At 38.5% G+C, this 27,572-nt stretch overlaps 2 protein-coding genes across 3 annotated transcripts in view; one reads left to right on the top strand and one right to left on the bottom strand.

The window, feature by feature from the left end:
• LOC128689347 (nonsense-mediated mRNA decay factor SMG5-like) overlaps positions 1–17,696 on the top strand; it is an 89,124-nt gene extending 71,428 nt beyond the window's left edge. The window contains exons 17-18 of the mRNA XM_070086138.1: positions 12,534–12,617; positions 16,387–17,696. Coding sequence (XP_069942239.1) covers positions 12,534–12,601 — 68 coding nt within the window. The 3' untranslated portion in view covers positions 12,602–12,617; positions 16,387–17,696. The remainder of the gene's footprint in view (positions 1–12,533; positions 12,618–16,386) is intronic.
• A 1,266-nt stretch (positions 17,697–18,962) lies between these two features.
• LOC128689346 (ankyrin repeat domain-containing protein 1) overlaps positions 18,963–27,572 on the bottom strand; it is an 82,736-nt gene continuing 74,126 nt past the window's right edge. Inside the window, exon 6 of one of the 2 annotated variants that reach the window (XM_070086147.1) lies at positions 18,963–19,167. Coding sequence is in view for 1 of the 2 variants with exons in the window: in XM_053777526.2 (XP_053633501.2) it covers positions 19,141–19,167 (27 nt within the window). In the remaining variant the exon portion in view is untranslated. The remainder of the gene's footprint in view (positions 19,168–27,572) is intronic. The other variant, XM_053777526.2, reaches the window with a different exon arrangement.

Genomic DNA, 27,572 nt, shown 5'->3' with positions numbered 1-27,572 from the left:
GAATGATGATGTAAAGAGAGTAGTAAGGGAGAAAAAGTTAGCATATGAGAAATTTTTACAAAGTAGAAGTGATGCAAGGAGGGAAGAGTATATGGAGAAAAAGAGAGAAGTTAAGAGAGTGGTGAAGCAATGTAAAAAGAGAGCAAATGAGAGAGTGGGTGAGATGTTATCAACAAATTTTGTTGAAAATAAGAAAAAGTTTTGGAGTGAGATTAACAAGTTAAGAAAGCCTAGAGAACAAATGGATTTGTCTGTTAAAAATAGGAGAGGAGAGTTATTAAATGGAGAGTTAGAGGTATTGGGAAGATGGAAGGAATATTTTGAGGAATTGTTAAATGTTGATGAAGATAGGGAAGCTGTGATTTCGTGTATAGGGCAAGGAGGAATAACATCTTGTAGGAGTGAGGAAGAGCCAGTTGTGAGTGTGGGGGAAGTTCGTGAGGCAGTAGGTAAAATGAAAGGGGGTAAGGCAGCCGGGATTGATGGGATAAAGATAGAAATGTTAAAAGCAGGTGGGGATGTAGTTTTGGAGTGGTTGGTGCAATTATTTAATAAATGTATGGAAGAGGGTAAGGTACCTAGGGATTGGCAGAGAGCATGCATAGTTCCTTTGTATAAAGGCAAAGGGGATAAAAGAGAGTGCAAAAATTATAGGGGGATAAGTCTGTTGAGTGTACCTGGTAAAGTGTATGGTAGAGTTATAATTGAAAGAATTAAGAGTAAGACGGAGAATAGGATAGCAGATGAACAAGGAGGCTTTAGGAAAGGTAGGGGGTGTGTGGACCAGGTGTTTACAGTGAAACATATAAGTGAACAGTATTTAGATAAGGCTAAAGAGGTCTTTGTGGCATTTATGGATTTGGAAAAGGCGTATGACAGGGTGGATAGGGGGGCAATGTGGCAGATGTTGCAAGTGTATGGTGTAGGAGGTAGGTTACTGAAAGCAGTGAAGAGTTTTTACGAGGATAGTGAGGCTCAAGTTAGAGTATGTAGGAAAGAGGGAAATTTTTTCCCAGTAAAAGTAGGCCTTAGACAAGGATGTGTGATGTCACCGTGGTTGTTTAATATATTTATAGATGGGGTTGTAAGAGAAGTAAATGCGAGGGTCTTGGCAAGAGGCGTGGAGTTAAAAGATAAAGAATCACACACAAAGTGGGAGTTGTCACAGCTGCTCTTTGCTGATGACACTGTGCTCTTGGGAGATTCTGAAGAGAAGTTGCAGAGATTGGTGGATGAATTTGGTAGGGTGTGCAAAAGAAGAAAATTAAAGGTGAATACAGGAAAGAGTAAGGTTATGAGGATAACAAAAAGATTAGGTGATGAAAGATTGAATATCAGATTGGAGGGAGAGAGTATGGAGGAGGTGAACGTATTCAGATATTTGGGAGTGGACGTGTCAGCGGATGGGTCTATGAAAGATGAGGTGAATCATAGAATTGATGAGGGAAAAAGAGTGAGTGGTGCACTTAGGAGTCTGTGGAGACAAAGAACTTTGTCCTTGGAGGCAAAGAGGGGAATGTATGAGAGTATAGTTTTACCAACGCTCTTATATGGGTGTGAAGCGTGGGTGATGAATGTTGCAGCGAGGAGAAGGCTGGAGGCAGTGGAGATGTCATGTCTGAGGGCAATGTGTGGTGTGAATATAATGCAGAGAATTCGTAGTTTGGAAGTTAGGAGGAGGTGCGGGATTACCAAAACTGTTGTCCAGAGGGCTGAGGAAGGGTTGTTGAGGTGGTTCGGACATGTAGAGAGAATGGAGCGAAACAGAATGACTTCAAGAGTGTATCAGTCTGTAGTGGAAGGAAGGCGGGGTAGGGGTCGGCCTAGGAAGGGTTGGAGGGAGGGGGTAAAGGAGGTTTTGTGTGCGAGGGGCTTGGACTTCCAGCAGGCATGCGTGAGCGTGTTTGATAGGAGTGAATGGAGACAAATGGTTTTTAATACTTGACGTGCTGTTGGAGTGTGAGCAAAGTAACATTTATGAAGGGATTCAGGGAAACCGGCAGGCCGGACTTGAGTCCTGGAGATGGGAAGTACAGTGCCTGCACTCTGAAGGAGGGGTGTTAATGTTGCAGTTTAAAAACTGTAGTGTAAAGCACCCTTCTGGCAAGACAGTGATGGAGTGAATGATGGTGAAAGTTTTTCTTTTTCGGGCCACCCTGCCTTGGTGGGAATCGGCCGGTGTGATAATAAAATAAAAAATATATATATATATATATATATATATATATATATATATATATATATATATATATATATATATATATATATATATATATATATATATATATATATATATATATATATATATATAGGTAGTAGGTTGGTAGACAGCAACCACCCAGGGAGGTACTACCGTCCTGCCAAGTGAGTGTAAAACGAAAGCCTGTAATTGTTTTACATGATGGTAGGATTGCTGGTGTCTTTTTTTTTTTCTGTCTCATACACATGCAAGATTTCAGGTATGTCTTGCTACTTCTACTTACACTTAGGTCACACTACACATACATGTACAAGCATATATATACACACCCCTTTGGGATTTCTTCTATTTTCTTTCTAGTTCTTGTTCTTGTTTATTTCCTCTTACCTCCATGGGGAAGTGGATCAGAATTCTTCCTCCGTAAGCCATGCGTGTTGTAAGAGGCGACTAAAATGCCGGGAGCAAGGGGCTAGTAACCCCTTCTCCTGTATATATTACTAAATTTGAAAGGAGAAACTTTGGTTTTTTCTTTTGGGCCACCCTGCCTCGGTGGGATATGGCCGATGTGTTGAAAGAAAGGAAGAATAAATATATAAAATATATGAAATATATGAAATATATGAAATATATGAAATATATGAAATATATGAAATATATGAAATATATGAAATATATAAAATATATAAAATATATAAAATATATAAAATATATAAAATATATAAAATTATATATATATATATATATATATATATTATGGTAGTAGGTTGGTAGACAGCAACCACCCAGGGAGGTACTACCGTCCTGCCAAGTGAGTGTAAAACGAAGCCTGTGATTGTTTTACATGATGGTAGGATTGCTGATGTCTTTTGTCTGTCTCATAAATATGCAAGATTACAGGCATGTCTTGCTACTTCTACTTACACTTAGGTCACACTACACATACATGTACACATTTATTTATACACACTCATCTGAGTTTTCTTTGATTTTATCTTAATAGTTCTTGGTCTTATTAATTTTCCTTTTATATCCATGGGGAAGTGGAATAAGAATCTTTCCTCCGTAAGCCATGCGTGTTGTAAAAGTCAACTAAAATGCCGGGAACAATGGGCTAGTAACCCCTTTTCCTGTAAAGATTACTAAAAAGAATAAGAAGAAGAAAATTGTCAAAGTGGGAAGTCTGAATGTGCGTGGATGTTGTGCAGATGATAAGAAAGAGATGATTGTGGATGTTATGAATGAGAAGAAGCTGGATGTCCTGGCTTTAAGTGAAACAAAGCTGAAGGGGGTGGGAGAGTTTCAGTGGAGAGGAATAAATGGGATTAGGTCAGGGGTTTCAAATAGAGTTAGAGCTAAAGAAGGAGTAGCAATAATGTTGAAGGATAAGCTATGGCAGGAAAAGAGGGACTATAAATGTATTAATTCAAGGATTATGTGGAGTAAAATAAAGATTGGATGTGAAAAGTGGGTTATAATAAGCGTGTATGCACCTGGAGAAGAGAGAAGTGTAGAGGAGAGAGAGAGATTTTGGGAAATGTTGAGTGAATGCGTGGGGAGTTTTGAATCAAGTGTGAGAGTAATGGTGGTTGGGGATTTTAATGCTAAAGTGGGTAAAAATGTTATGGAGGGAGTAGTAGGTAAATTTGGGGTGCCAGGGGTAAATGTAAATGGGGAGCCTTTAATTGAGCTATGTGTAGAAAGAAATTTGGTAATAAGTAATACATATTTTATGAAAAAGAGGATAAATAAATATACAAGGTATGATGTAGCACGTAATGAAAGTAGTTTATTAGATTATGTATTGGTGGATAAAAGGTTGATGAGTAGGCTCCAGGATGTACATGTTTATAGAGGGGCAACTGATATATCGGATCATTATTTAGTTGTAGCTACAGTTAGAGTAAGAGGTAGATGGGAAAAGAGGAAGGTGGCAACAACAAGTAAGAGGGAGGTGAAAGTGTATAAACTAAGGGAGGAGGAAGTTCGGGTGAGATATAAGCGACTATTGGCAGAAAGGTGGGCTAGTGCAAAGATGAGTAGTGGGGGGGTTGAAGAGGGTTGGAATAGTTTTAAAAATGCAGTATTAGAATGTGGGGCAGAAGTTTGTGGTTATAGGAGGGTGGGGGCAGGAGGAAAGAGGAGTGATTGGTGGAATGATGAAGTAAAGGGTGTGATAAAAGAGAAAAAGGTAGCTTATGAGAGGTTTTTACAAAGCAGAAGTGTTATAAGAAGAGCAGAGTATATGGAGAGTAAAAGAAAGGTAAAGAGAGTGGTGAGAGAGTGCAAAAGGAGAGCAGATGATAGAGTGGGAGAGGCACTGTCAAGAAATTTTAATGAAAATAAGAAAAAATTTTGGAGTGAGTTAAACAAGTTAAGAAAGCCTAGGGAAAATATGGATTTGTCAGTTAAAAACAGAGTAGGGGAGTTAGTAGATGGGGAGATGGAGGTATTGGGAAGATGGCGAGAATATTTTGAGGAACTTTTAAATGTTAAGGAAGAAACAGAGGCAGTAATTTCATGCACTGGTCAGGGAGGTATACCATCTTTTAGGAGTGAAGAAGAGCAGAATGTAAGTGTGGGGGAGGTACGTGAGGCATTACGTAAAATGAAAGGGGGTAAAGCAGCTGGAACTGATGGGATCATGACAGAAATGTTAAAAGCAGGGGGGGATATAGTGTTGGAGTGGTTGGTACTTTTGTTTAATAAATGTATGAAAGAGGGGAAGGTACCTAGGGATTGGCAGAGAGCATGTATAGTCCCTTTATATAAAGGGAAAGGGGACAAAAGAGACTGTAAAAATTATAGAGGAATAAGCTTACTGAGTATACCAGGAAAAGTGTACGGTAGGGTTATAATTGAAAGAATTAGAGGTAAGACAGAATGTAGGATTGCGGATGAGCAAGGAGGTTTTAGAGTGGGTAGGGGATGTGTAGATCAGGTGTTTACATTGAAGCATATATGTGAACAGTATTTAGATAAAGATAGGGAAGTTTTTATTGCATTTATGGATTTAGAAAAGGCATATGATAGAGTGGATAGAGGAGCAATGTGGCAGATGTTGCAAGTATATGGAATAGGTGGTAAGTTATTAAATGCTGTAAAGAGTTTTTATGAGGATAGTGAGGCTCAGGTTAGGGTGTGTAGAAGAGAGGGAGACTACTTCCCGGTAAAAGTAGGTCTTAGACAGGGATGTGTAATGTCACCATGGTTGTTTAATATATTTATAGATGGGGTTGTAAAGGAAGTAAATGCTAGGGTGTTTGGGAGAGGGGTGGGATTAAATTATGGGGAATCAAATTCAAAATGGGAATTGACACAGTTACTTTTTGCTGATGATACTGTGCTTATGGGAGATTCTAAAGAAAAATTGCAAAGGTTAGTGGATGAGTTTGGGAATGTGTGTAAAGGTAGAAAGTTGAAAGTGAACATAGAAAAGAGTAAGGTGATGAGGGTGTCAAATGATTTAGATAAAGAAAAATTGGATATCAAATTGGGGAGGAGGAGTATGGAAGAAGTGAATGTTTTCAGATACTTGGGAGTTGACGTGTCGGCGGATGGATTTATGAAGGATGAGGTTAATCATAGAATTGATGAGGGAAAAAAGGTGAGTGGTGCGTTGAGGTATATGTGGAGTCAAAAAACGTTATCTATGGAGGCAAAGAAGGGAATGTATGAAAGTATAGTAGTACCAACACTCTTATATGGGTGTGAAGCTTGGGTGGTAAATGCAGCAGCGAGGAGACGGTTGGAGGCAGCGGAGATGTCCTGTTTAAGGGCAATGTGTGGTGTAAATATTATGCAGAAAATTCGGAGTGTGGAAATTAGGAGAAGGTGTGGAGTTAATAAAAGTATTAGTCAGAGGGCAGAAGAGGGGTTGTTGAGGTGGTTTGGTCATTTAGAGAGAATGGATCACAGTAGAATGACATGGAAAGCATATAAATCTATAGGGGAAGGAAGGCGGGGTAGGGGTCGTCCTCGAAAGGGTTGGAGAGAGGGGGTAAAGGAGGTTTTGTGGGTAAGGGGCTTGGACTTCCAGCAAGCGTGCGTGAGCGTGTTAGATAGGAGTGAATGGAGACGAATGGTACTTGGGACCTGACGATCTGTTGGAGTGTGAGCAGGGTAATATTTAGTGAAGGGATTCAGGGAAACCGGTTATTTTCATATAGTCGGACTTGAGTCCTGGAAATGGGAAGTACAATGCCTGCACTTTAAAGGAGGGGTTTGGGATATTGGCAGTTTGGAGGGATATGTTGTGTATCTTTATATGTTTATGCTTCTAGACTGTTGTATTCTGAGCACCTCTGCAAAAACAGTGATAATGTGCGAGTGTGGTGAAAGTGTTGAATGATGATGAAAGTATTTTCTTTTTGGGGATTTTCTTTCTTTTTTGGGTCACCCTGCCTCGGTGGGAGACGGCCGACTTGTTGAAAAAAAAAAAAAAAAAAAAATATATATATATATATATATATATATATATATATATATATATATATATATATATATATATATATATATATATATATTCTTTCTAGTTCTTGTTTATTTCCTCTTACCTCCATGGGGAAGTGGAACAGAATTCTTCCTCCGTAAGCCATGCGTGTTGTAAGAGGCGACTAAAATGCCGGGAGCAAGGAGCTAGTAACCTCTTCTCCTGTATATATTACTAAATGTAAAAGGAGAAACTTTCGTTTTTCCTTTTGAGCCACCCCGTCTCGGTGGGATACAGCCGGTGTGTTGAAAGAAAGATAAAGATATATATATATATATATATATATATATATATATATATATATATATATAATAATTTTTTTTTTTTTTTTTTTCAACAAGTCGGCCGTCTCCCACCGAGGCAGGGTGGCCCAAAAGAAAAAACCAAAGTTTCTCCTTTCAAATTTAGTAATATATACAGGAGAAGGGGTTACTAGCCAATTGCTCCCGGCATTTTAGTCGCCTCTTACAACACGCATGGCTTACGGAGGAAGAATTCTGATCCACTTCCCCATGGATGTAAGAGGAAATAAACAAGAACTAGAAAGAAAATAGAAGAAATCCCAAAGGGGTGTGTATATATATGCTTGTACATATATGTGCTTGTACAAGTTTTTCTTCTCGTTTTTAGTAAATGCCTACAGGAGAAGGGGTTACTAGCCCATTGCTCCCGGCATTTTAGTCGCCTCATACGACACGCATGGCTTACGGAGGAAAGATTCTTTTCCACTTCCCCATGGACAATAGAAGAAATAAAGAGGAACAAGAGCTATTTAGAAAAAGGAGAAAATCCTAGATGTATGTATATATATATGCATGTGCGTGTCTGTGAAGTGTGACCAAAGTGTAAGTAGGAGTAGCAAGATATCCCTGTTATCTAGCGTGTTTATGAGACAGAAGAAGAATATAATGTGAATATAATGCAGAGAATTCGTAGTTTGGAAGTTAGGAGGAGGTGCGGGATTACCAAAACTGTTGTCCAGAGGGCTGAGGAAGGGTTGTTGAGGTGGTTCGGATATGTGGAGAGAATGGAGCGAAACAGAATAACTTCAAGAGTGTATCAGTCTGTAGTGGAAGGAAGGCGGGGTAGGGGTCGGCCTAGGAAAGGTTGGAGGGAGGGGGTAAAGGAGGTTTTGTGTGCGAGGGGCTTGGACTTCCAGCAGGCATGCGTGAGCGTGTTTGATAGGAGTGAATGGAGACAAATGGTTTTTAATACTTGACGTGCTGTTGGAGTGTGAGCAAAGTAACATTTATGAAGGGGTTCAGGGAAACCGGCAGGCCGGACTTGAGTCCTGGAGATGGGAAGTACAGTGCCTGCACTCTGAAGGAGGGGTGTTAATGTTGCAGTTTAAAAACTGTAGTGAAAAGCACCCTTCTGGCAAGACAGTGATGGAGTGAATGATGGTGAAAGTTTTTCTTTTTCAGGCCACCCTGCCTTGGTGGGAATCGGCCAGTGTGATAATAAAAAAATAAAAATAAAAAAAATATATATGTGAACAGGGATTCAGGGAAACCGTTTATTTTCATATAGTTGGACTTGAGTCCTGGAAATGGGAAGTACAATGCCTGCACTTTAAAGGAGGGGTTTGGGATATTGGCAGTTTGGAGGGATATGTTGTGTATCTTTATACGTATATGCTTCTAAGCTGTTGTATTCTGAGCACCTCTGCAAAAGCAGTGATGATGTGTGAGTGTGGTGAAAGTGTTGAATGATGATGAAAGTATTTTCTTTTTGGGGATTTTCTTTCTTTTTTGGGTCACCCTGCCTCGGTGGGAGACGACCGACTTGTTGAAAAAAAAAAAAATATGTGAACAGTATTTAGATAAAGGTAGGGAAGTTTTTATTGCATTTATGGATTTAGAAAAGGCATATGATAGTGGATAGGAGAGCAGTGTGGCAGATGTTGCAAGTATATGGAATAGGTGGTAAGTTACTAAATGCTGTAAAGAGTTTTTATGAGGACAGTGAGGCTCAGATTAGGGCGTGTAGAAGAGAGGGAGACTACTTCCCGGTAAAAGTAGGTCTTAGACAGGGATGTGTAATGTCACCATGGTTGTTTAATATCTTTATAGATGAGGCTGTAAAATAAGTAAATGCTAGGGGTGTTTGGGAGAGGGGTGGGATTAAATTATGGGGAATCAAATACAAAATGGGAAGTAACAGAGTTACTTTTTGCTGATGATGCTGTGCTTATGGATGATTCTAAAGATAAATTGCAGAGGTTAGTGGACAAATTTGGGAGTGTGTGTAAAGGTAGAAAGTTGAAAGTGAACATAGAAAAGAGTAAGGTGATGAGGGTATCAAATGATTTAGATAAAGAAAAATTGGATATCAAATTGGGGAGAAGGAGTATGGAAGAAGTGAATGTTTTCAGATATTTGGGAGTTGACGTATCAGCAGATGGATTTATGAAGGATGAGGGTAATCATAGAATTGATGAGGGAAAAAAAGGTGAGTGGTGCGTTGAGGTATATGTAGAGACGAAGAACATTATCTATGGAGGCAAAGAAGGGAATGTATGAAAGTATAGTGGTACCAACACTCTTATATGGGTGTGACGCTTGGGTTGTAAATGCTGCAGCAAGGAGGCGGTTAGAAGCAGTGGAGATGTCCTGTCTAAGGGCAATGTGTGGTGTAAATTAAGAGAAGGTGTGGAGTTAATAAAAGTATTAGTCAGAGGGCTGAAGATGGTTTGTTGAGGTGGTTTGGTCATTTAGAGAGAATGGATCAAAGTAGAATGACATGGAGAGCGTATAAATCTGTAGGGGAAGGAAGGCAGGGTAGGGGTCTTCCTCGAAAGGCTTGGAGGGAGAGGGTAAAGGAAGTTTTCTGGGCGAGGGGCTTGGACTTCCAGCAAGTGTGCGTGAGCGTGTTAGTTAGGAGTGAATGGAGACGAATGGTATTTGGGACCTGACGATCTGTTGGAGTGTGAGCAGGGTGTGTGAAGGGATTCAGGGAAACTGGTTATTTGTATATAGCCAGACTTGAGTCCTGGAAATGGGAAGTACAATGCCTGCACTTTAAAGGAGGGGTTTGCGATATTGGCAGTTTGGAGGGATATGTTGTGTATCTTTATACGTATATACTACTTCTAAACTATTGTATTCTGAGCACCTCTGCAAAAGCAGTGATTATGTGTGAGGTGAAAGTGTTGATTGATGATGAAAGTATTTTCTTTTTGGGGATTTTCTTTCTTTTTGGGTCACCCTGCCTCGGTGGGAGATGGCCGACTTGATAAAAAAAAAAATTCTCTTATGACATAATTTGACAGTCCTGTTGGCAAGATAATTTCCCCATATGTTAAGAGTATTTCCCAGTCTCTTTGAGTTAATTAATGTATGTCTAGTTACTGTTACTTACAGTAACTCTCTCTCCAAGGTCATATTAACCCTTTGACTGTTTCGGTCGTATATATACGTCTTACGAGGTACCGTGTTTGACGTATATATACTCATGAATTCTAGCGGCTTCAAATCAAGCAGGAGAAAGCTGGTAGGCCCACATGTGAGAGAATGGGTCTGTGTGGTCAGTGTGCACCATAGAAAAAAAATCCTGCAACACGCAGTGCATAATGAGAAAAAAAACTGACCGTTTTTTTTTTTTATTATTATTATTATTAAAATGCCGACTTTGTGGTCTATTTTCGTATAGTATTTATGGTTGTATTCTCGTTTTCTTGGTCTCAATTGATAGAATGGAAAACATATTGTAGAAATAGAGGTGATTTTGATTGGTTTTACTAAGAAAAGAACCTTGAAATGGAGCTCAAAGTAGGGGAAATGTTTGATTTTTGCCAATGTTCAAAAGTAAACAAATTGTCATTTTCCAATAAATGTCCAACTAGCCATTCTAATATGCAGTCATGAATGAGGTGACATTATTTATACAATTATTACAATATTGCAGTAGTCTGCATAACAGTAAATCTTCTATTTTTTGTTTGAATAAAAATTCAAACAGAGGGCCTGGAGGGGCCTGGAGACGTGACTGATGAACAAAGAAAATGTTATTTTAGAGCCAGGAATGTCTGCATTGTTCATTCTGAACTGTATTTTGAAATTGTCATATTTTTTAATTTTCGTAAAACTGGCCAAATTACAAATTTCTGACCGTGTTATTCGGTAGTTGAAATAAGGTAAATGGGCAGTTTCTTGTACTCAGTCGATAGAAAAAATGGAGTTCTAAAGAAATAGCTATGAGTTTGGTTGACTGGAACAATGGAATTAGCCGAAAATAGGGCTCAAAGTGGGCGAAATCGCCGATTCATAAATATTGCCGAGGTCGCTAGCTTCGCGAGAGTGTAATTCCGTCAGTTTTCCATCAGATTTCGTTTTTTTTGGTGTCATTACAATCAGGAAAAGATTCTCTGTCATTTCATAAGAAAAAAATTTTTTTTTTTATTTTGTGACACCAAGAGACACCTCAGGATTTGGGGTTGTGACAGTCAAGGGGTTAAGACCTGCATCAAGAAACACTTGTCCTGTTTCCTGATGAATCTTTCCAAAATTAACCTAATGGAAAAAGTGTCTTTTGAAATAAAATTTTGTAGGTTTGCCTACCTAAGATCCGGATGCAAAAATTTTGAAAAAATTGGTTGGTAAGTTATAAAGATATGTAACAAAGTTTATAAGAGAAGAGAACCTTAAGGCAGTATTGCATATTGAAAGGCCTTTCATCCTCAGAGAGGTGTCATGGTGCAGCTTATTTAACCCTTCGAGGGTTTCGGACGTACTAGTACGGCTTACGACCCAGGGTTTTTGACGTACTAGTACGCCTAAATTCTAGCGCCCTCAAATCTAGTGGGAGAAAGCTGGTAGGCCTTCATATGAAAGAATGGGTCTATGTGGTCAGTGTGCACAGTCTAAAAAAAATCCTGCAGCACACAGTGCGTAATGAGAAAAAAAAACTGACCGTTTTTTTTGGAATAAAACAGCGACTTTGCACTCTATTTTCGTATGGTATTTATTGTTGTATTCTAGTTTTCTTGGTCTCATTTTATAGAATGGAAGACATATTACAGAAATTGAGATGATTTTGACTGGTTTTACAATGAAAAGTACCTTGAAATTGAGCTCAAAGTAGCAGAAATGTTCGATTTTTACCAAATTTCAAAAGTAAACAAATCGTGCCAAGCATCCAATACACATCAACTGGTGAGTCTAATATTCTTTCACAAGTGCGCCAATAATATTTATATCATTTTTAAAAATACACTAATGCAGTAGTCTGCATAACAGTAAATCTTATATTTTTTGTGAGAATAAAAATTCAAAGTGGAAAGCAAAAGAATATAAGAGGGGCCTTGAGACGTGACTAATGACCAGAGGAAATGTCATTTTAGTGCCAGGAATGTCTTTCTTGTTTATTTTGGACCCTATTCGGAAATTGGTATCTTTTGAAATTTGTATGAAATTGGCAAAATTGCTAAATTCTGACCACTGTACTGGATAGTTGAATTTCATAAATGGGTGGTTTCTTGCACCCATTCGATAGAAAAAATGGAGTTCTAGCGAAATATTCATGTTTTTTGTTGACTAGTACAGTGGAATTGGCTGAAAATGGGGCTCAAAGTGGGCAAAATTGCCGATGCGTAAACATCGCCGAGACCGCTAACTTTGCGAGAGCATAATTCCGTAAGTTTTCCATCAAATTTCAAACTTTTGGTGTCCTTATGATCGGGAAAAGATTCTCTATCTTTTCATAAGAGATTTTTTTTCTTTTTTTTTTTTTTTTTTAATTTGGCCGACCCTGAGAACGAGTTTCGGAGAGGGCCTGTTGACCCTCAAAGGGTTAACTGATATAAGAACATTTGTGTGTTGACATTATAAATTATTCCTTTTTTAGGCGCAGTATTGGAACACATTGAGGAGTTCATGCGTAAATGGCAAACATCTACCAAAGGGCATAGCTGAAGAGATAAGATACAAGGCAAGTGTAGCAATATTTTATTGTAACCTATATTATCCTTAATATAAATTTAATACTCCAGTCTTTTCCCTCCAAGGTAAGGTAACTTGAAAAAAAGGTAACACATCATTCAGTAGCTTTCTTTCATTAAGTGTGCAGACATTACAGTTTATGCAGGCTGGTCCAAAAGAAAAAATGAAAGTTTTCCCCTTTAAATACAGTGGACCCCCGGTTAACGATATTTTTTCACTCTAGAAGTATGTTCAGGTGCCAGTACTGACCGAATTTGTTCCCATAAGAAATATTGTGAAGTAGATTAGTCCATTTCAGACCCCCAAACATACATGTACAAACGCACTTACATAAATACACTTACATAATTGGTCACATTCGGAGGTAATCGTTATGCGGGGGTCCACTGTATAGTGAAATATACAGAACTGATGAAGGATGAATTGATGGAGGAAAAAAGGTGAGTGGTGCTTTGAGGTATTTGTGGAGACAAAAAAAAAGTTTTTTATGGAGGCAAAGAAGGTAATGTATGAAAGTATAGTGGTACCAACACTTATATGGGTGTGAAGCTTGGGTTGTAAATGCTGCGGTGAAGAGGTGGTTGGAGGCAGTGGAGATGTCCTGTCTAAGGGCAATGTGTGGTGTAAATATTATACAGAAAATTCGGGGTGTGGAAATTAGGTGTGGGGTTAATAAAAGTATTAATCAGAGGGCTGAAGAGGGGTTGTTGAGGTGGTTTGGTCATTTAGAGAGAATGGATCAGAGTAGAATGACTTGGAGAGCGTGTAAATCTGTAGGGGAAGGAAGGCGGGATAGGGGTCGCCATTGAAAAGGTTGGAAGGAGGGGTAAAGGAGGTTTTGTGGGCGAGGGGCTTGGACTTCCAGCAAGCTGTTGGAGTGTGATCAGGGTAATATTTAGTGAAGGGATTCAGGGAAACCAGTTATTTTATGTAGCTGGACTTGAGTACTGGAAATGGGAAGTACAATGCCTGCACTTTAAAAACGGGGTTTAGGATATTGGCAGTTTGGAAGGATATGTTATATATCTTTATATATGCTTCTAAACTGTTGTATCTGGGTGCCTCTGCAAAAACAGTGATTATGTATGAATGAGGAGAAAGTGTTGAATGATGATGAAAGTATTTTCTTTTTGGGGATTTTCTTTATTTCTTTGGGTCACCTTGCCTTGGTGGGAGAAGGCCAGCTTGTTGGAAAAAAAAAAATATATACATGTTTAGTGTGTCCTAAGTGTAAGTAGAAGTAACAAGACGTATCTGAAATCTTGCTTGTTTATGAGACAGGAAAAAGACACAAGCATGTAGTTGGCCACAAAAAAAATTTCAAGGGAAAAGATACTATTTTTTTTTTTCCACTAAGAGTTTGTTATAAAGAAATTTTTTCATTTCATTGTGGCCATCAGAATTCTTGTATTTTCCTCCAGTTTGTTGAGACCTTGCTTTGTGTTTACAACTAATAGGAATGTGATATATTATTTTTTATGCCAGAATCCCATTTTTTAGAATTCCCAGATCGTCTAATGTGAAATGTGTAAATCGTTTTTTTTTTTTTTCACATTGATTAAAATTTATTGTATAATGTGAACTATTGGGATCAAGGGACTAGTAACCCCTTCTCCTGTATACATTTCTAAATTTAAAAAGAGGAACTTTCATTTTTCTTTTTAGATCACCCTGCTTTAGAGGGATATGGCTGGTTTGATGGAAAAAAAAATGAACTATACAACTGCTGCACTAATAAAAATTTTGCTTTTATTAAACATTGTGCTATGGAACTGCTGCACTGTATTATAATATATTTCAAGCTGTAATATAACAATTAATTTATAAATTAAAAAATCTTTTCAATTGTATTTCTAAAGCAGTTTAAGCTAAAAATAAAAATACTAAATTACATATTCTGAGCTATAAAATTGCTGTTTATATTATTAAATTTGATAAGCTATGAAATATGATTTTATTATTATTTTCCTTAACCTGTAAACAGTCCAAACGTATACATACGTTTTTACTGCTAGTGCCCCAAATGTATATATACGTTTTATTTGTCATACATTCAACATTGCCATGATAAGCCTGAGTCGCCTAGACATGACAGAATGGGTGTGTGCACTCACTGTGTGCCATATTAAAATAATTGGGGATGCCTGGGTACCATATGCTCTTTTTTCCTATTAAGAAAAAAGATATTTTTTTTTTTTCTCAAAAAAGTTGGGGCACTACGGTAGAGAAAGTATACAGTGGACCCCCGACATTCAATATTAATCCGTTCCTGAGAGCCATTGAATGTCGAAAATATTGAAAGTCTAATTAATTTTCCCCATAAGAAATAATGGAAATCAAATTAATCCATGCATGACATACAAAAGTATGAAAAAAAAAATTTACCACATGAAATATTAAGTTTAATGCAATAGAATAATTACAATAACAATAGATTAATAACAATAGAATAATTGACACTTACCTTTAATGAAGATTTGGTGATTGATGGGATGGGAGGAGGGGAGTGTTGATGGTGTTAGTGTTTAGAAGGGGAATCCCCTTCCATTAGGACTTGAACTGGCAGCCTCACCATGCCTTACCACACTGTGTATGCCACTATGATTCTTAAATCTTTCAAACCAACCTTTGCTGGCCTTAAATTCACTCACATCACCACTAGTTGCAGGCAGTTTCTTTACCAAATTATCATGCACTCCGACACATGCACTCCACTTTCGTACTTTGCAATTCTCTCTCTCTCCATTTCAATAGTCATTAGCACCTTTTTTCTCGAAGGGTTGGCACTAGAAGCTTTCTTGGGGCCCATGGTTACTTATTTTGCAGAAACAAGCACCAAAAACAGTGATAATATGGATTTTGCAGAAACAAGCACCAAAAACAGTGATAATATGGATAATATGGAATGTACCGAATGTATCCTTAGATGCGCACACACTGGCGCACACGTGGACACGTCTAGTACAAATCGTATCGAATGTCGGGTTTTCCATCGAATGTCGAGGCGAAATTTTTGCGTTAAAATGCATCGAATGTCGGGGGTCCACTGTATATACGTTAGGACCGTTTACGGGTTAAACCAATTTAACAAATAATTCACTGTTAACACATTGACGATTTCTTCAAGCATCTAATACAGTGAAACCTTGATTGAACAGACTAATAAGTCTGTTAATACTGAATGTTAAATCCAAATAAAGATGTTTTATGATGATTGGAATGATAATGGATAATTCTGGAAATTACTAATTTTGTCCATTGTTTCTGAAAATAATTACCCAGAAGATGGTAATAATAATGGACAGTTCTGGAAACTGTTGTATCTGTGCACCTCTGGCAAGACAGTGATAGTGTGAATGACTGAGGGATTGTTTTTTTGGGTAGCCCTGCCCTGGCAGGGGATAGCCAGCCTGTTAAAAAAAAAAAAATCTGGAAACAAAGGGCTTTGTTTCTGAAATACATTTACCCGGCGAGTAGTAAAAATGACAATCGGTTCTGCGAATGATGGACCTTATCCAGATATCTGGATTTTATCCATTCTCTGGATTTTTGTATGGTAAATCAGAAATCTGCTAAATTGAGGTTTTACTTGTAACAATTTCAGGTGCCCCCCCTAGAGCATTCTTCTCATTATTGACATTGTCATACTAGTTATAAGGTTTTGTATTTCTTCCTTACTCACATCACTGTCATTACAATCCTTTATTTATAATTGTACAGAAATGCAGGCCTTACATTACTTTCCTATATTTTTGTAGGTTTGCTCCTGACCGGTCATCACTCATCATCCCTTCCAGCTGTGCATCGAAAGGGCTCTTCCTCCCTTTAATTGGCCTTGTGTGCACATTATTGGCCTTGTGTGCCCACCTTCGGTCTTGTGGTCATTCCTGTATACATACATGTGCACTGACGATAACCAACAGTGCAAAAGAGCCGGGTTCACATGTATGAAGGAGTGATCACATAAAATGATATGCATGCACTCGGGTGTCCTTTGTGCATTTTTCAACTCCAGGTTGTCCCATTGCATATCTGTGTGTGCATGGAAGCTTCTGATTGGCTGTGGGGAAATTGAGTTCAGAAACCATCATGTTTGGAATGCTGTCCTTGATTATTCATAAGATATTTAATAATTCAAGTGTACTGTGCTCTTAATAAAGTAGCACACAGCTCAAATTTTGTTTGTGATAATCCATTTCAAGTATACCTTGCAGAATACGTTTTGGACGTCCAACAGTGCATGTTAAATCCGTTTGGTTTCTCATGAAAATTCTGCAGTACTTGACCCTAAGTCCTAACTTATCTGAAATATCTTGCAATTACCATTTACAATTTCTTTCATTTTGACCTGAATTGGTCTTTTTATTATATTTTGTTTTCCTGGTTTATAGATTGGCATGGTCAGAAATACACAGTACACTGTCATCTCATAAAATTACTTTTAAGCAGTGTGTGATCAGTTATTTGTTTCTGTAGGGGTGAAAATCATATGCAATTATGTATTTGAAAATGTGAGATGTTTTGCAAAGCTAATGTTTACTTAAATTTAATTTTTTTCTTTAAATTTAGTTATGCAATTGTAAAATTCTTATGTCATTGGTGTGTTCATCATTAATTTGCACACTGGAATATTTGGTGTGTAACACTGAAAATTGGGACATTGTAATATTTATCACGGTAAAAGTTGGAACATATTAAACTCAGCCTTTGTGTTAATTTATAATGTGCCAAATTTTCAAGTTTTGACTTTGCTCATTTTAATTGTTTTTAGTACATTTTCCCTGTAATTGCTCACAACAATTTTAATTTATTAATACTAGATGTTTTGATGAAAACTATTACATAATTTTTTTCTAGTATGAGTAATCATGTAAAGGAAAGTTTAACAGTTGCAGTGAGAAAATGTAGTCTGTGGTGCTGACAAAACATTAGACATAACAATTAGGTTGTTCTTTATGGTGTTGCATCATGACTTTTTTTTTAAGTTACTTTTGTTTCTTATTTACTATCTCAATTATGTAATTCGTCCTTTTCTAATTTGTTGGATTAATAAATAAAAGTGGACTCATATATGTACTTATTTACCAAGGTGATGAGCGGTTTGGACTTCCAGTAAACATGCGTGAGCGTGTTAGGAGCAAGTGGAGACACATGGCTTTTGACTCGACGTGCTGTTGGAGTGTGAGCAAAATAACATTTATGAAGGGATTCAGGGAAACTGGTTAGATGGACTTTAGTCTTGGAGGTGGGAGGTACAGTTAATGTGCTCTGAAGGAGGGTCACTGATATGTTGCAGTTTAACTGTAATGTAGGCATGTCTCTACCAAGACAGTGATGGATTGAATGATAATGAAAGTGCTTCTTCTTTTTTCTGGTCCCCCTGGCTCGGTTGGAAACGGCCGATGTATTGATAAAAAAATTTTTTTAGCTTGCTTTTCTATCGGTAATGTTATGCAGAAGCAAATGTCCCATCCTTGAATGATTGTCGCAGTGCTCACTGCCTCTATTTTGTCTGCTCTCATGACCTTCACGATCCTTCTACATACAAGATAGTAACGAATGTTAGCAGAAGTCCATCATTTGTTTGCTGCCCCTGTTTACTCCCTCCCTTTTCTCTTCATCTTTAATTGCTCTCATCTTTTCAGTTGCTCCGTTTATATATTCATCTAGCATCTAACTTTTCACTTCCCCATTGGGAAGTTCCAACAGTCAAGTGTCTGTTCTTCCCCACTGCTGTGTACAAAAGCCCAAATCCCTACAGTCTGATCTTCACTATTTTTTGTACTGGACTGATGAAGCCACTGTGGCAAAATGTTTCCTCAGTAATGATACCCAAGTGTTGCAAGTCTAATTTATCACCATCATTAATGTACATAATTGAGAGATGATGCTGTTGAAAGGCTCTTGATTCAGGTACAGTGCTGTGTAACCCTTGTGGGTTAATAATCAAAGCTAAGTGTTAATCTTCATTTAAAGACCCCCTCAAGTGAGGCTCTTGATTAGGGAACTGGATCTGTGCTCCAGTTAACTGAATTGTCTGAATACCTTCCACATCCTTCCGGCCCCAAAGGTGCTGTATAATTCCCGCGGGTTTAGCATTTCCCATAACTGATTCAAAGAGTAGATCTACCCTCTCTTTCCTTGGAAAGTGTGATTACCATACATTCTCGAAGGTGCTGTATGACCTCTGAGTTTAGCACTCCCCATCAAAAAAAAAAAAAAAAAAGTTACTGTAAACAGTACACAAATAACCCGCACATAAAAGAGAGAAGCTTACGTCGACGTTTCGGTCCGTAAGCTTCTCTTTTATGTGCGGGTTATTTGTGTATTGTTCCAGTCACGGTATTGTGCCTTTTTGTTATTTACTGTAAACAGATTGTGTGAAGACTGCCATTCTTGATATGCTTTATGAAGAAAGGTCCATATAGCAAAAATAGTATTTTTGATCACTCATCTTTTTTCCATATTTTGTATATAAATCTTGTGTTCCCTGGGATGGAGGTTGTGTCACTTTAGTTGCAACTAGATGTGGAAAACTTCTGTTGAGATAAATGGTAGAATAGGCATTAGGTGAAATACATGGATAATTGATCAACAAGCAACAAAACTACATATTACTGCTTTGTATGACCCTTGTGGGTTTAGCACTTATGATTATAATGCACTACTGCTTATATTGCTATTATTAGAGAGAAAAAAAAGAAGATATCTTGACCTAATTTTTTTGACCACATTCACCATTTCCTTCCAAAGTACCTGGGTGATCCACCATTCATTTGATACCTGTCTTACCAGGAGTACTCGGAAATTTCATTTCAAATAACCTTCTGAAACGCAACCCATCAATAGAGGGTCCTTGACCCTGATGAAAGGCTCTGATCCAAGGAATTGGACTTGACCTATGCTTCCTTGCAGGGCCTCAGAGAAATTTTGCAAGGCGGAAGAAGATGCTTTGGGGCCCCTGAGGCCCTCAATCTAAGTACCGGCTGAACACCCCCCCCTCCCTCACATAGGCCCTGCTTCCTTGGATTGAACCCTATTGCCTCTCATTCCCTAAGGTGATGCATGACTTACGGGTTTACCGCTATCTCCTGGGAATTAAGTAAAATCAATAAGATTAAGGCAAAAAAAAATAAAAAAATGGATTAAGCTGCAATGGAAAATCAAACAGAAAAAATAACAAATGTTTGAATGAAAACAGCATATTAAAAAAAAATTGAAGCATCACTTAATCAAAATTGCTGAGAGCTGCTCACTGTATATATTGTTTATATCAGGACAATATACACTTACCTGGAATCAAATCTGACTGAATCTATTTCACAGGAGTTATATGATCCCAAAGAGTTTAGCACTTACCCATGAATATACAGCAATCCTAAGAAAATCATAGATTTAAGAATGTAGCAGCTTATATAAGGCTGGGCAAAACGTACAAGAGAGAGAGACAGAAACAAGGCATACAAGAAGCCAGTAACTTAGAGAAATCACGACGTAGAGCTAGAAGTACTGCCAACTACTGTAGAGTTACCATATCTCTGTAAACACAAATATTAATTATATTAAAATCACGATGGGTGATCTGAGGTGGTAGGTGTGATATTTCTTAGGTTTATTGATAACTGGGTGGACAGGTAGGCTAGTGTAATGCCTTGATCATGTGACCATAAACTCCACTGGTCAGGTCATCAAATGTTTAAGACCAATGTCAGGGGACCTATATCCCCGACGAATGAAATATATCTTCTTCCCTGAATCAAGACATGATATCTCTATATCAGGTGTCAACATGTCTTCTGAGAATGAATAACAACCGTACATAAATATCTTTATCCCCAGGGCCTATGATGGGGACAGAGTTCAGCCAGTACATTGGTCTGGGGCCCGGCTGTGAATCTCTGAAGGGGCCCCATAACCAAAGGCATTTTTTTTTTTTTTTATAATTTCAACTGTTTTCAATTTATTTAGAAAAGCATGTAAAATCCACTTAGACTGGGGGTCTCAGCCTGCCCCCAGGGGCCCCAAAGCAGTTTTGATCTGCCTTGCAAAATTTCTCTTAGAGGCCTTGTAAATTATTCCCATCAGTTTCTTGAATACCCCTCCTTAGCTGCCTTAAAGGAGCATGTAAATCTAAAGTTCGTGTATCTCTGTAGAAGTTCATAAATGCTCACCCAGGAGAAACATATACTACATGTTTGTGGTCAGCCACAAAAAACTACAGCAACAGACCCACCTTGGTAGTAGCCAAGAGTAGGAAAACAACCTCTTCTCTTTTATACACTAAAGCGTCAAGAGCTTTATCGCTGTAACTATTTTTACTCTCTGTATCCAGTGGGCACTGTAAAAGAGCATTAGTGATAATTAAATTATTATTATTATTGTTGGTTACTTACTAGGATCTAAAAACCTATCGACTACACGAGGGTCATTTAGGCTTCATGATAGCATTTTCACTACCAGGCAAGACTACATTAATCCTAAAATTGGGATTAAACTCTCAGCATGTACCTCTCTATGTATTCTTCTAGTACAACAAAATTTGAACTGTTTGGGTAAAAAGGATATTGTCACTAGTTCCTAGTATAAGATATAACACATTTATGGTCTGTAAATTTAATATTTGATGTTTTTTATAGATATAACAATAGTGTAAACTGAATACTATTTATCAATAACTATATATATTAATACTTTGGTTTTAGCTGAGAGGAGAGCTTTAACACAGTCTAGGTGACCATTTCTTGATGCCAGTATAAGAGCAGTGTCCACATTCTTGTTATTCGTACGCAGGTTCATGCAGATGTTTCGATGCCTTAACAGCTTTTCTACTACGTTAATCCGGCCGTTTTCACATGGTGTGTGTAGCAGCGTCTTGCCACTGTACATCGCATTCATGTTGTTGGGTTTCATGTATTTTGATACTTTAGTGAGGTTACCATTTCTGGCAGCATCGTATACTTCCTAGCAAGGAATGGTAATGCACTAATAAAATGCTCATGTATCATCTCTCTCTCTCTGTCTAAAAAAAAAAAAAAAACACAGGTGGGGTTAGAACCCCCCTTCTGTTAATTATATTAAGCATCCCTTCTATTAAGTATAATATTGGTCATCCTGTCTTGGAAATATATTATCGGTAATCTTGTGCATTAACTATATTATTGGTCATCCTTTCTATTACTATAATATTAGTCATCCTGTCTCTGGAATATATTATAGATAATCTTGTGCATTAACTATATTATTGGTCATCCCTTCTATTACTATAATATTAGTCATCCCGTCTTTGGAATATACTATTGGTAATCTTCTGTATTAACTATATTATCGGTCATCCCTTCTATTAAGTATAATATTAGTCAACCAGTCTTTGGAATATATTATCGTTAATCTCCTGTATCAAGTATATTATTGGACGTCCTGTGTGCAAAATATACTGTTGGTCATCAAGTGTATTAGCAATATTTTTGGTCAACCCGTCTATTTTAGGAAAGTACTCAGTGTTTCTTGAGATCTCTACTTGAGTTTTTCCTGAAGCAACAATCGTTTCTTCAATGGCAAAAGTGGAAGGAAGAGAAGACGATTTCTTCGCTAAGACTGCTGACAGACAAGAAGCTGACAGTCATACTCAGCTTCTTACGAAGGATTCATTCGAGATGTTAAATGATACAGCAAGCTACGTCAATGAAAGTAATGATATGTCATCCTGTGCAAACTTCAAGAGACCTCGCTCCACATCACCTTTCACTTCACCTTCCAAAAAGCCAAAATTGGATGTGACTCTCCTCCAGGACAAGAGTACTGAACTTGCAGTGAATTTCTGCCCCCCAGACAGTGAGACAAAAGCATGTGGATCCACCAGTGACACTGTCATCCCTGTATTATCCTGGAGCAGCCTGGATATCAAGAAAAGACTTGGAAGAGGGGGATGTGGAGAGACTTTCAAAGCTATCTTAAAACAAAATGATGGTTCCACAACCACCGTCGTCGTCAAGGAGTTCTTTGGTGACATTTATGTGGAAGAAGCTGTGAAGGAAGCCAGAGCTCTCCTGAAAGTTGATGGTGCTGGTGGAGTTCCCAAACTTTATGGAATAATTTATGAACCTTTGGCTATTGTGATGTCATACTGCACCGGGATAGCTTTCTCAAAATTTATATTGAAGAATTCTTTGGAAGATTGCCTGAAGGCATATAAAGCAGCTAAGGAAGCACTAAAAGATTTCCATAAGACCGATTTTGCCCATAATGACATAACAGAATCAAATATAATGATCAGAAAGAAAGGACAAAATTACATAGCACATCTTATAGACCTGGGTAATGCAGTAGACAAGACACAGAAACCCAAGCTTTACAAGAAAAAGAAGGAAAATGATAAAAATTATTTGAAGGAAATACGCGGATTCATCCTGCAAGACAAGAAGGTGACTTATTGGTGAGTTATGACACCTAGGATCAAGTTCCACCGTTTCCTGTGATCACCGTTCCTTGAGACCACCGTTCCTTGAGACCACCGTTCATTGAGACCACCGTTCCTTGAGACCACCATTCCCTGCATCCACCGTTCCCTGCAGCCGCCATTCCCTGCGATCACCGTTCCCTGCGACCACCGTTCCCCACGACTACCGTTCCCTGCGATCACCATTCCCTGTGACCACCTTTTTTTGAGACCATCATTTCCCGAGACCAATCACTCAAACAAGTGATGAGTTAAGATGCTTAAGTGTACTGAAGATATCAGACAGAGTCGAGCCTCCACTATTCTTCAAACCACCCTTCACTAGGACCACTGTTCAAGTTTTATTAGTTAAATATCTTTATTATGTATACCATATCCAACCCGTGGGTATCAGTGAAAAGATTACAGAAGTACATAATGGGTGCAGGGACTGTGTCGAAAGGCTTTGATAGCTGAACAAGTTATAGTAGTAATGAACTAGTTACATGTTCATATCTGGTCACGATTGCAGTGAGTTATATATACAGACATGAATTGGATTACCATTGCTTGACCCCACCATTCATGGATCACACATTTCTTTAACCCCACCATTCATGGATCACACATTTCTTTGACCCCACCATTTATGGATCACACATTTCTTTGACCCCACCATTCATGGTTCACACATTTTTTTGGCCTTACCATTCATAGATCACACATTTATTTGACGCCAACATTCATGGATCACACATTTCTTTGGTCACACCATTCATGGAGCAAACATAACTCTCCTACCATACAAACATAACTCACCTACCATACAAACATAACTCACCTTCCATATAAATATTACATCATGACATATGACCTCTTGTGTAATAGTGAACCACTCTCTGGAATATATTATAGATAATCTTTTCTATTAACTATATTATTGGTCATCCCTTCTATGACTATAATATTAGTCATCCCATCTTTGGAATATATTATTGGTAATTTTCTGTATTAACTATATTATTGGTCATCCCTTCTATTAACTATAATATTAGTCATCAAGTCTTTGGAATATATTATAGGTGATCTTCTGTATTAACTATATTTTTGGTCATCCCTTCTATTAGTATAATATTAGTCATCCCTTCTTTGGAATACATTATTGGTAATCTCCTGTATCAAGTATATTATTGGACGTCCTGTGTGCAAAATATACTGTTGCTCATCAAGTGTATTAGCAATATTTTTGGTCAACCCATTTATTTTAGGAAAGTACTCAGTGTTTCTTGAGATCTCTACTTGAGTTTTTCCTGAAGCAACAATCGTTTCTTCAATGGCAAAAGTGGAAGTCAGAGAAGACGATTTCTTCGCTAAGACTGCTGACAGACAAGAAGCTGACAGTGAGACTCAGCTTCTTATGAAGGACTCACTCGAGATGTTAAATGATACAGCCAGCTACGTCAATGAAAGTAATGATATGTCATCCTGTGCAAACTTCAAGAGACCTCGCTCCACATCACCTCTCACTTCACCTTCCAAAAAGCCAAAATTGGATGTGACTCTCCTCCAGGACAAGAGTACTGAACTTGCAGTGAATTTCTGCCCCCCAGACAGTGAGACAAAAGCAGGTGGATCCACCAGTGACACTGTCATCCCTGTATTATCCTGGAGCAGCCTGGATATCAAGAAAAGACTTGGAAGAGGGGGATGTGGAGAGACTTTCAAAGCTATCTTAAAACAAAATGATGGTTCCACAACCACCGTCGTCGTCAAGGAGTTCTTCGGTGACATTTATGTGGAAGAAGCTGTGAAGGAAGCCAGAGCTCTCCTGAAAGTTGATGGTGCTGGTGGAGTTCCCAAACTTTATGGAATAATTTATGAACCTTTGGCCATCGTGATGTCATATTGCAGCGGGATAACTTTCTCAAAATTTATATTGAAGAATTCTTTGGAAGATTGCCTGATGGCATATAAAGCAGCTAAAGAAGCACTAAAAGATTTCCATAAGACCGATTTTGCCCATAATGACATAACAGAATCAAATATAATGATCAGAAAGAAAGGACAAAATTACATAGCACATCTTATAGACCTGGGTAATGCAGTAGACAAGACACAGAAACCCAAGCTTTACAAGAAAAAGAAGGAAAATGATAAAAATTATTTGAAGGAAATACGCGGATTCATCCTGCAAGACAAGAAGGTGACTTATTGGTGAGTTATGAAACCTAGGATCAAGTTCCACCGTTTCCTGTGATCACCGTTCTTTGAGACCACCGTTCCTTGAGACCCCCGTTCCTTGAGACCCCCGTTCCCTGCATCCACCGTTCCATGTGACCACCATTCCCTGCGATCACCGTTCCCTGCGATCACCGTTCCCTACGATCACCGTTCCCTGCGATCACCGTTCCCTGTGACCACCATTTTTTGAGACCATCATTTCCCAAGACCAATCACTCACACAAGTGATGAGTTAAGATGCTTAAGTGTACTGAAGATATCAGACAGAGTCAAGCCTCCACTATTCTTCAGACCACCCTTCACTAGGACCAATGTTCAAGTTTTATTAGTTAAATATCTTTATTATGTACCCCATACCCAACCCGTGGGTATCAGTGAAAAGATTACATTAGTACATAATGGGTGCAGGGACTGTGTCGAAAGGCTTTGGTAGCTGAACAAGTTACAATAGTAATGAACTAGTTACATGTTCATATCTGGTCACAATTGCAGTGAGTTATATATACAGACATGAATTGGATTACTATTGCTTGACCCCACCATTCATGGATCACACATTTCTTTAACCCCACCAATCATAGATCGCACATTTCTTTGACCCCACCCCTTATGGATCACACATTTCTTTGACCCCACCATTCATGGTTCACACATTTTCTTGGCCTTACCATTCATAGATCACACATTTATTTGATGCCACCATTCATGGATCACAAATTTCTTTGGTCTCACCATTCATGGAGCAAACATAACTCTCCAACCATACAAACATAATTCACCTACCATACAAACATAACTCACCTGCCATATAAACATAACTCACCTACCATACAAACATAACTCACCTACCATACAAACATAACTCACCTACCACTCCCCGACACTACCCCATCCATCCCCTACCACTCCCCGACACAACCCCCACCATCCCCTTCCACTCCCCGACACAACCCCCACCATCCCCTTCCACTCCCCAACACAACCCCATCCATCCCCTACCACTCCCCGACACAACCCCCACGATCCCCTACCACTCCCCGACACAACCCCCACCATCCCCTACCACTCCCCGAAAAACCCCCACCATCCCCTACCACTCCCCGACACAACCCCATCCATCCCCTACCACTCCCCGACACCACCCCCCCACCATCACAGTGTTCGTAATTCATAGGTGTCCAGTCTTCCTCTGCTACAAGGCAGCTGTGTTTGTCAATTGTGTTATGATATTTTAATTACTATATCTTGTATCTGTCAAGCAATCACGACACCCAGTAGCCATACTAGTGTTGCTGAAAGTGGCACCAAGAGGTATAAGCACTAAGTATTAGAATTAACAAAGATATTAGACAAGAGATAACCTGTAGGCGTAACTGAATTGTTGCTTTGTACACAGAAAAAGAGGTTAATATGAGTTAGTGTGACTGAATGACTGACTTACTGAATTACTTGACTGACTTATTGAGTGACTTGACTGACTTACTAAATGACTTGACTGACTTAATGACTTGACTGACCGAATGACCTGACTGACTTACTGAGTGACCTGACTTAATGACTTGACTGACTTACTGACTGACTTGACTGACTAACTGAATGACTAGATTGACTTATTGAATGACTTGATTGACTTACTGAATGAATTGACTGACCGACTGAGTGACATGACTGACTTACTAAGTGACTTGACTGACTGAATGACTTGACTTACAGAATGACTTGACTGACTTATTGAGTGACTTGACTGACTTGCTGAATGACTTGACTGACTTACTGAGTGACTTGAATGACTTACTGAATGACTTGACTGACTTACTGAGTGACTTGACTGACTTACTGAATGACTTGACTGACTTACTGAGTGACTTGACTGACTTACTGAATGACTAGATTGACTTATTGAGTGAATTGACTGACTTACTGAATGACTTGACTGACTTACTGAGTGACTTGACTGACTTACTGAATGACTAGATTGACTTATTGAATGACTTGACTGACTTACTGAATGACTTGACTGACTTACTGAATGACTTGACTGACTTACTGAGTGACTTGACTGACTTACTGAGTGAATTGACTGACTTACTGAGTGAATTGACCGACTTAGTGACTTGACTAACTGAATGACTTGACTTACTGAGTGACATGACTTATTGAATGACTTGACTGACTTGCTGAGTGACTTGACTGAGTGACATGACTGACTTACTGAGTGACTTGACTAACTGAATGACTTGACTTACTGAGTGACCTGACTTATTGAAT

Source organism: Cherax quadricarinatus, chromosome 18 (genome assembly GCF_038502225.1).
Source record: "Cherax quadricarinatus isolate ZL_2023a chromosome 18, ASM3850222v1, whole genome shotgun sequence".
NCBI classification, from domain to species: domain Eukaryota; kingdom Metazoa; phylum Arthropoda; class Malacostraca; order Decapoda; family Parastacidae; genus Cherax; species Cherax quadricarinatus.
This window is presented reverse-complemented; position numbering and strand designations above follow the sequence as displayed.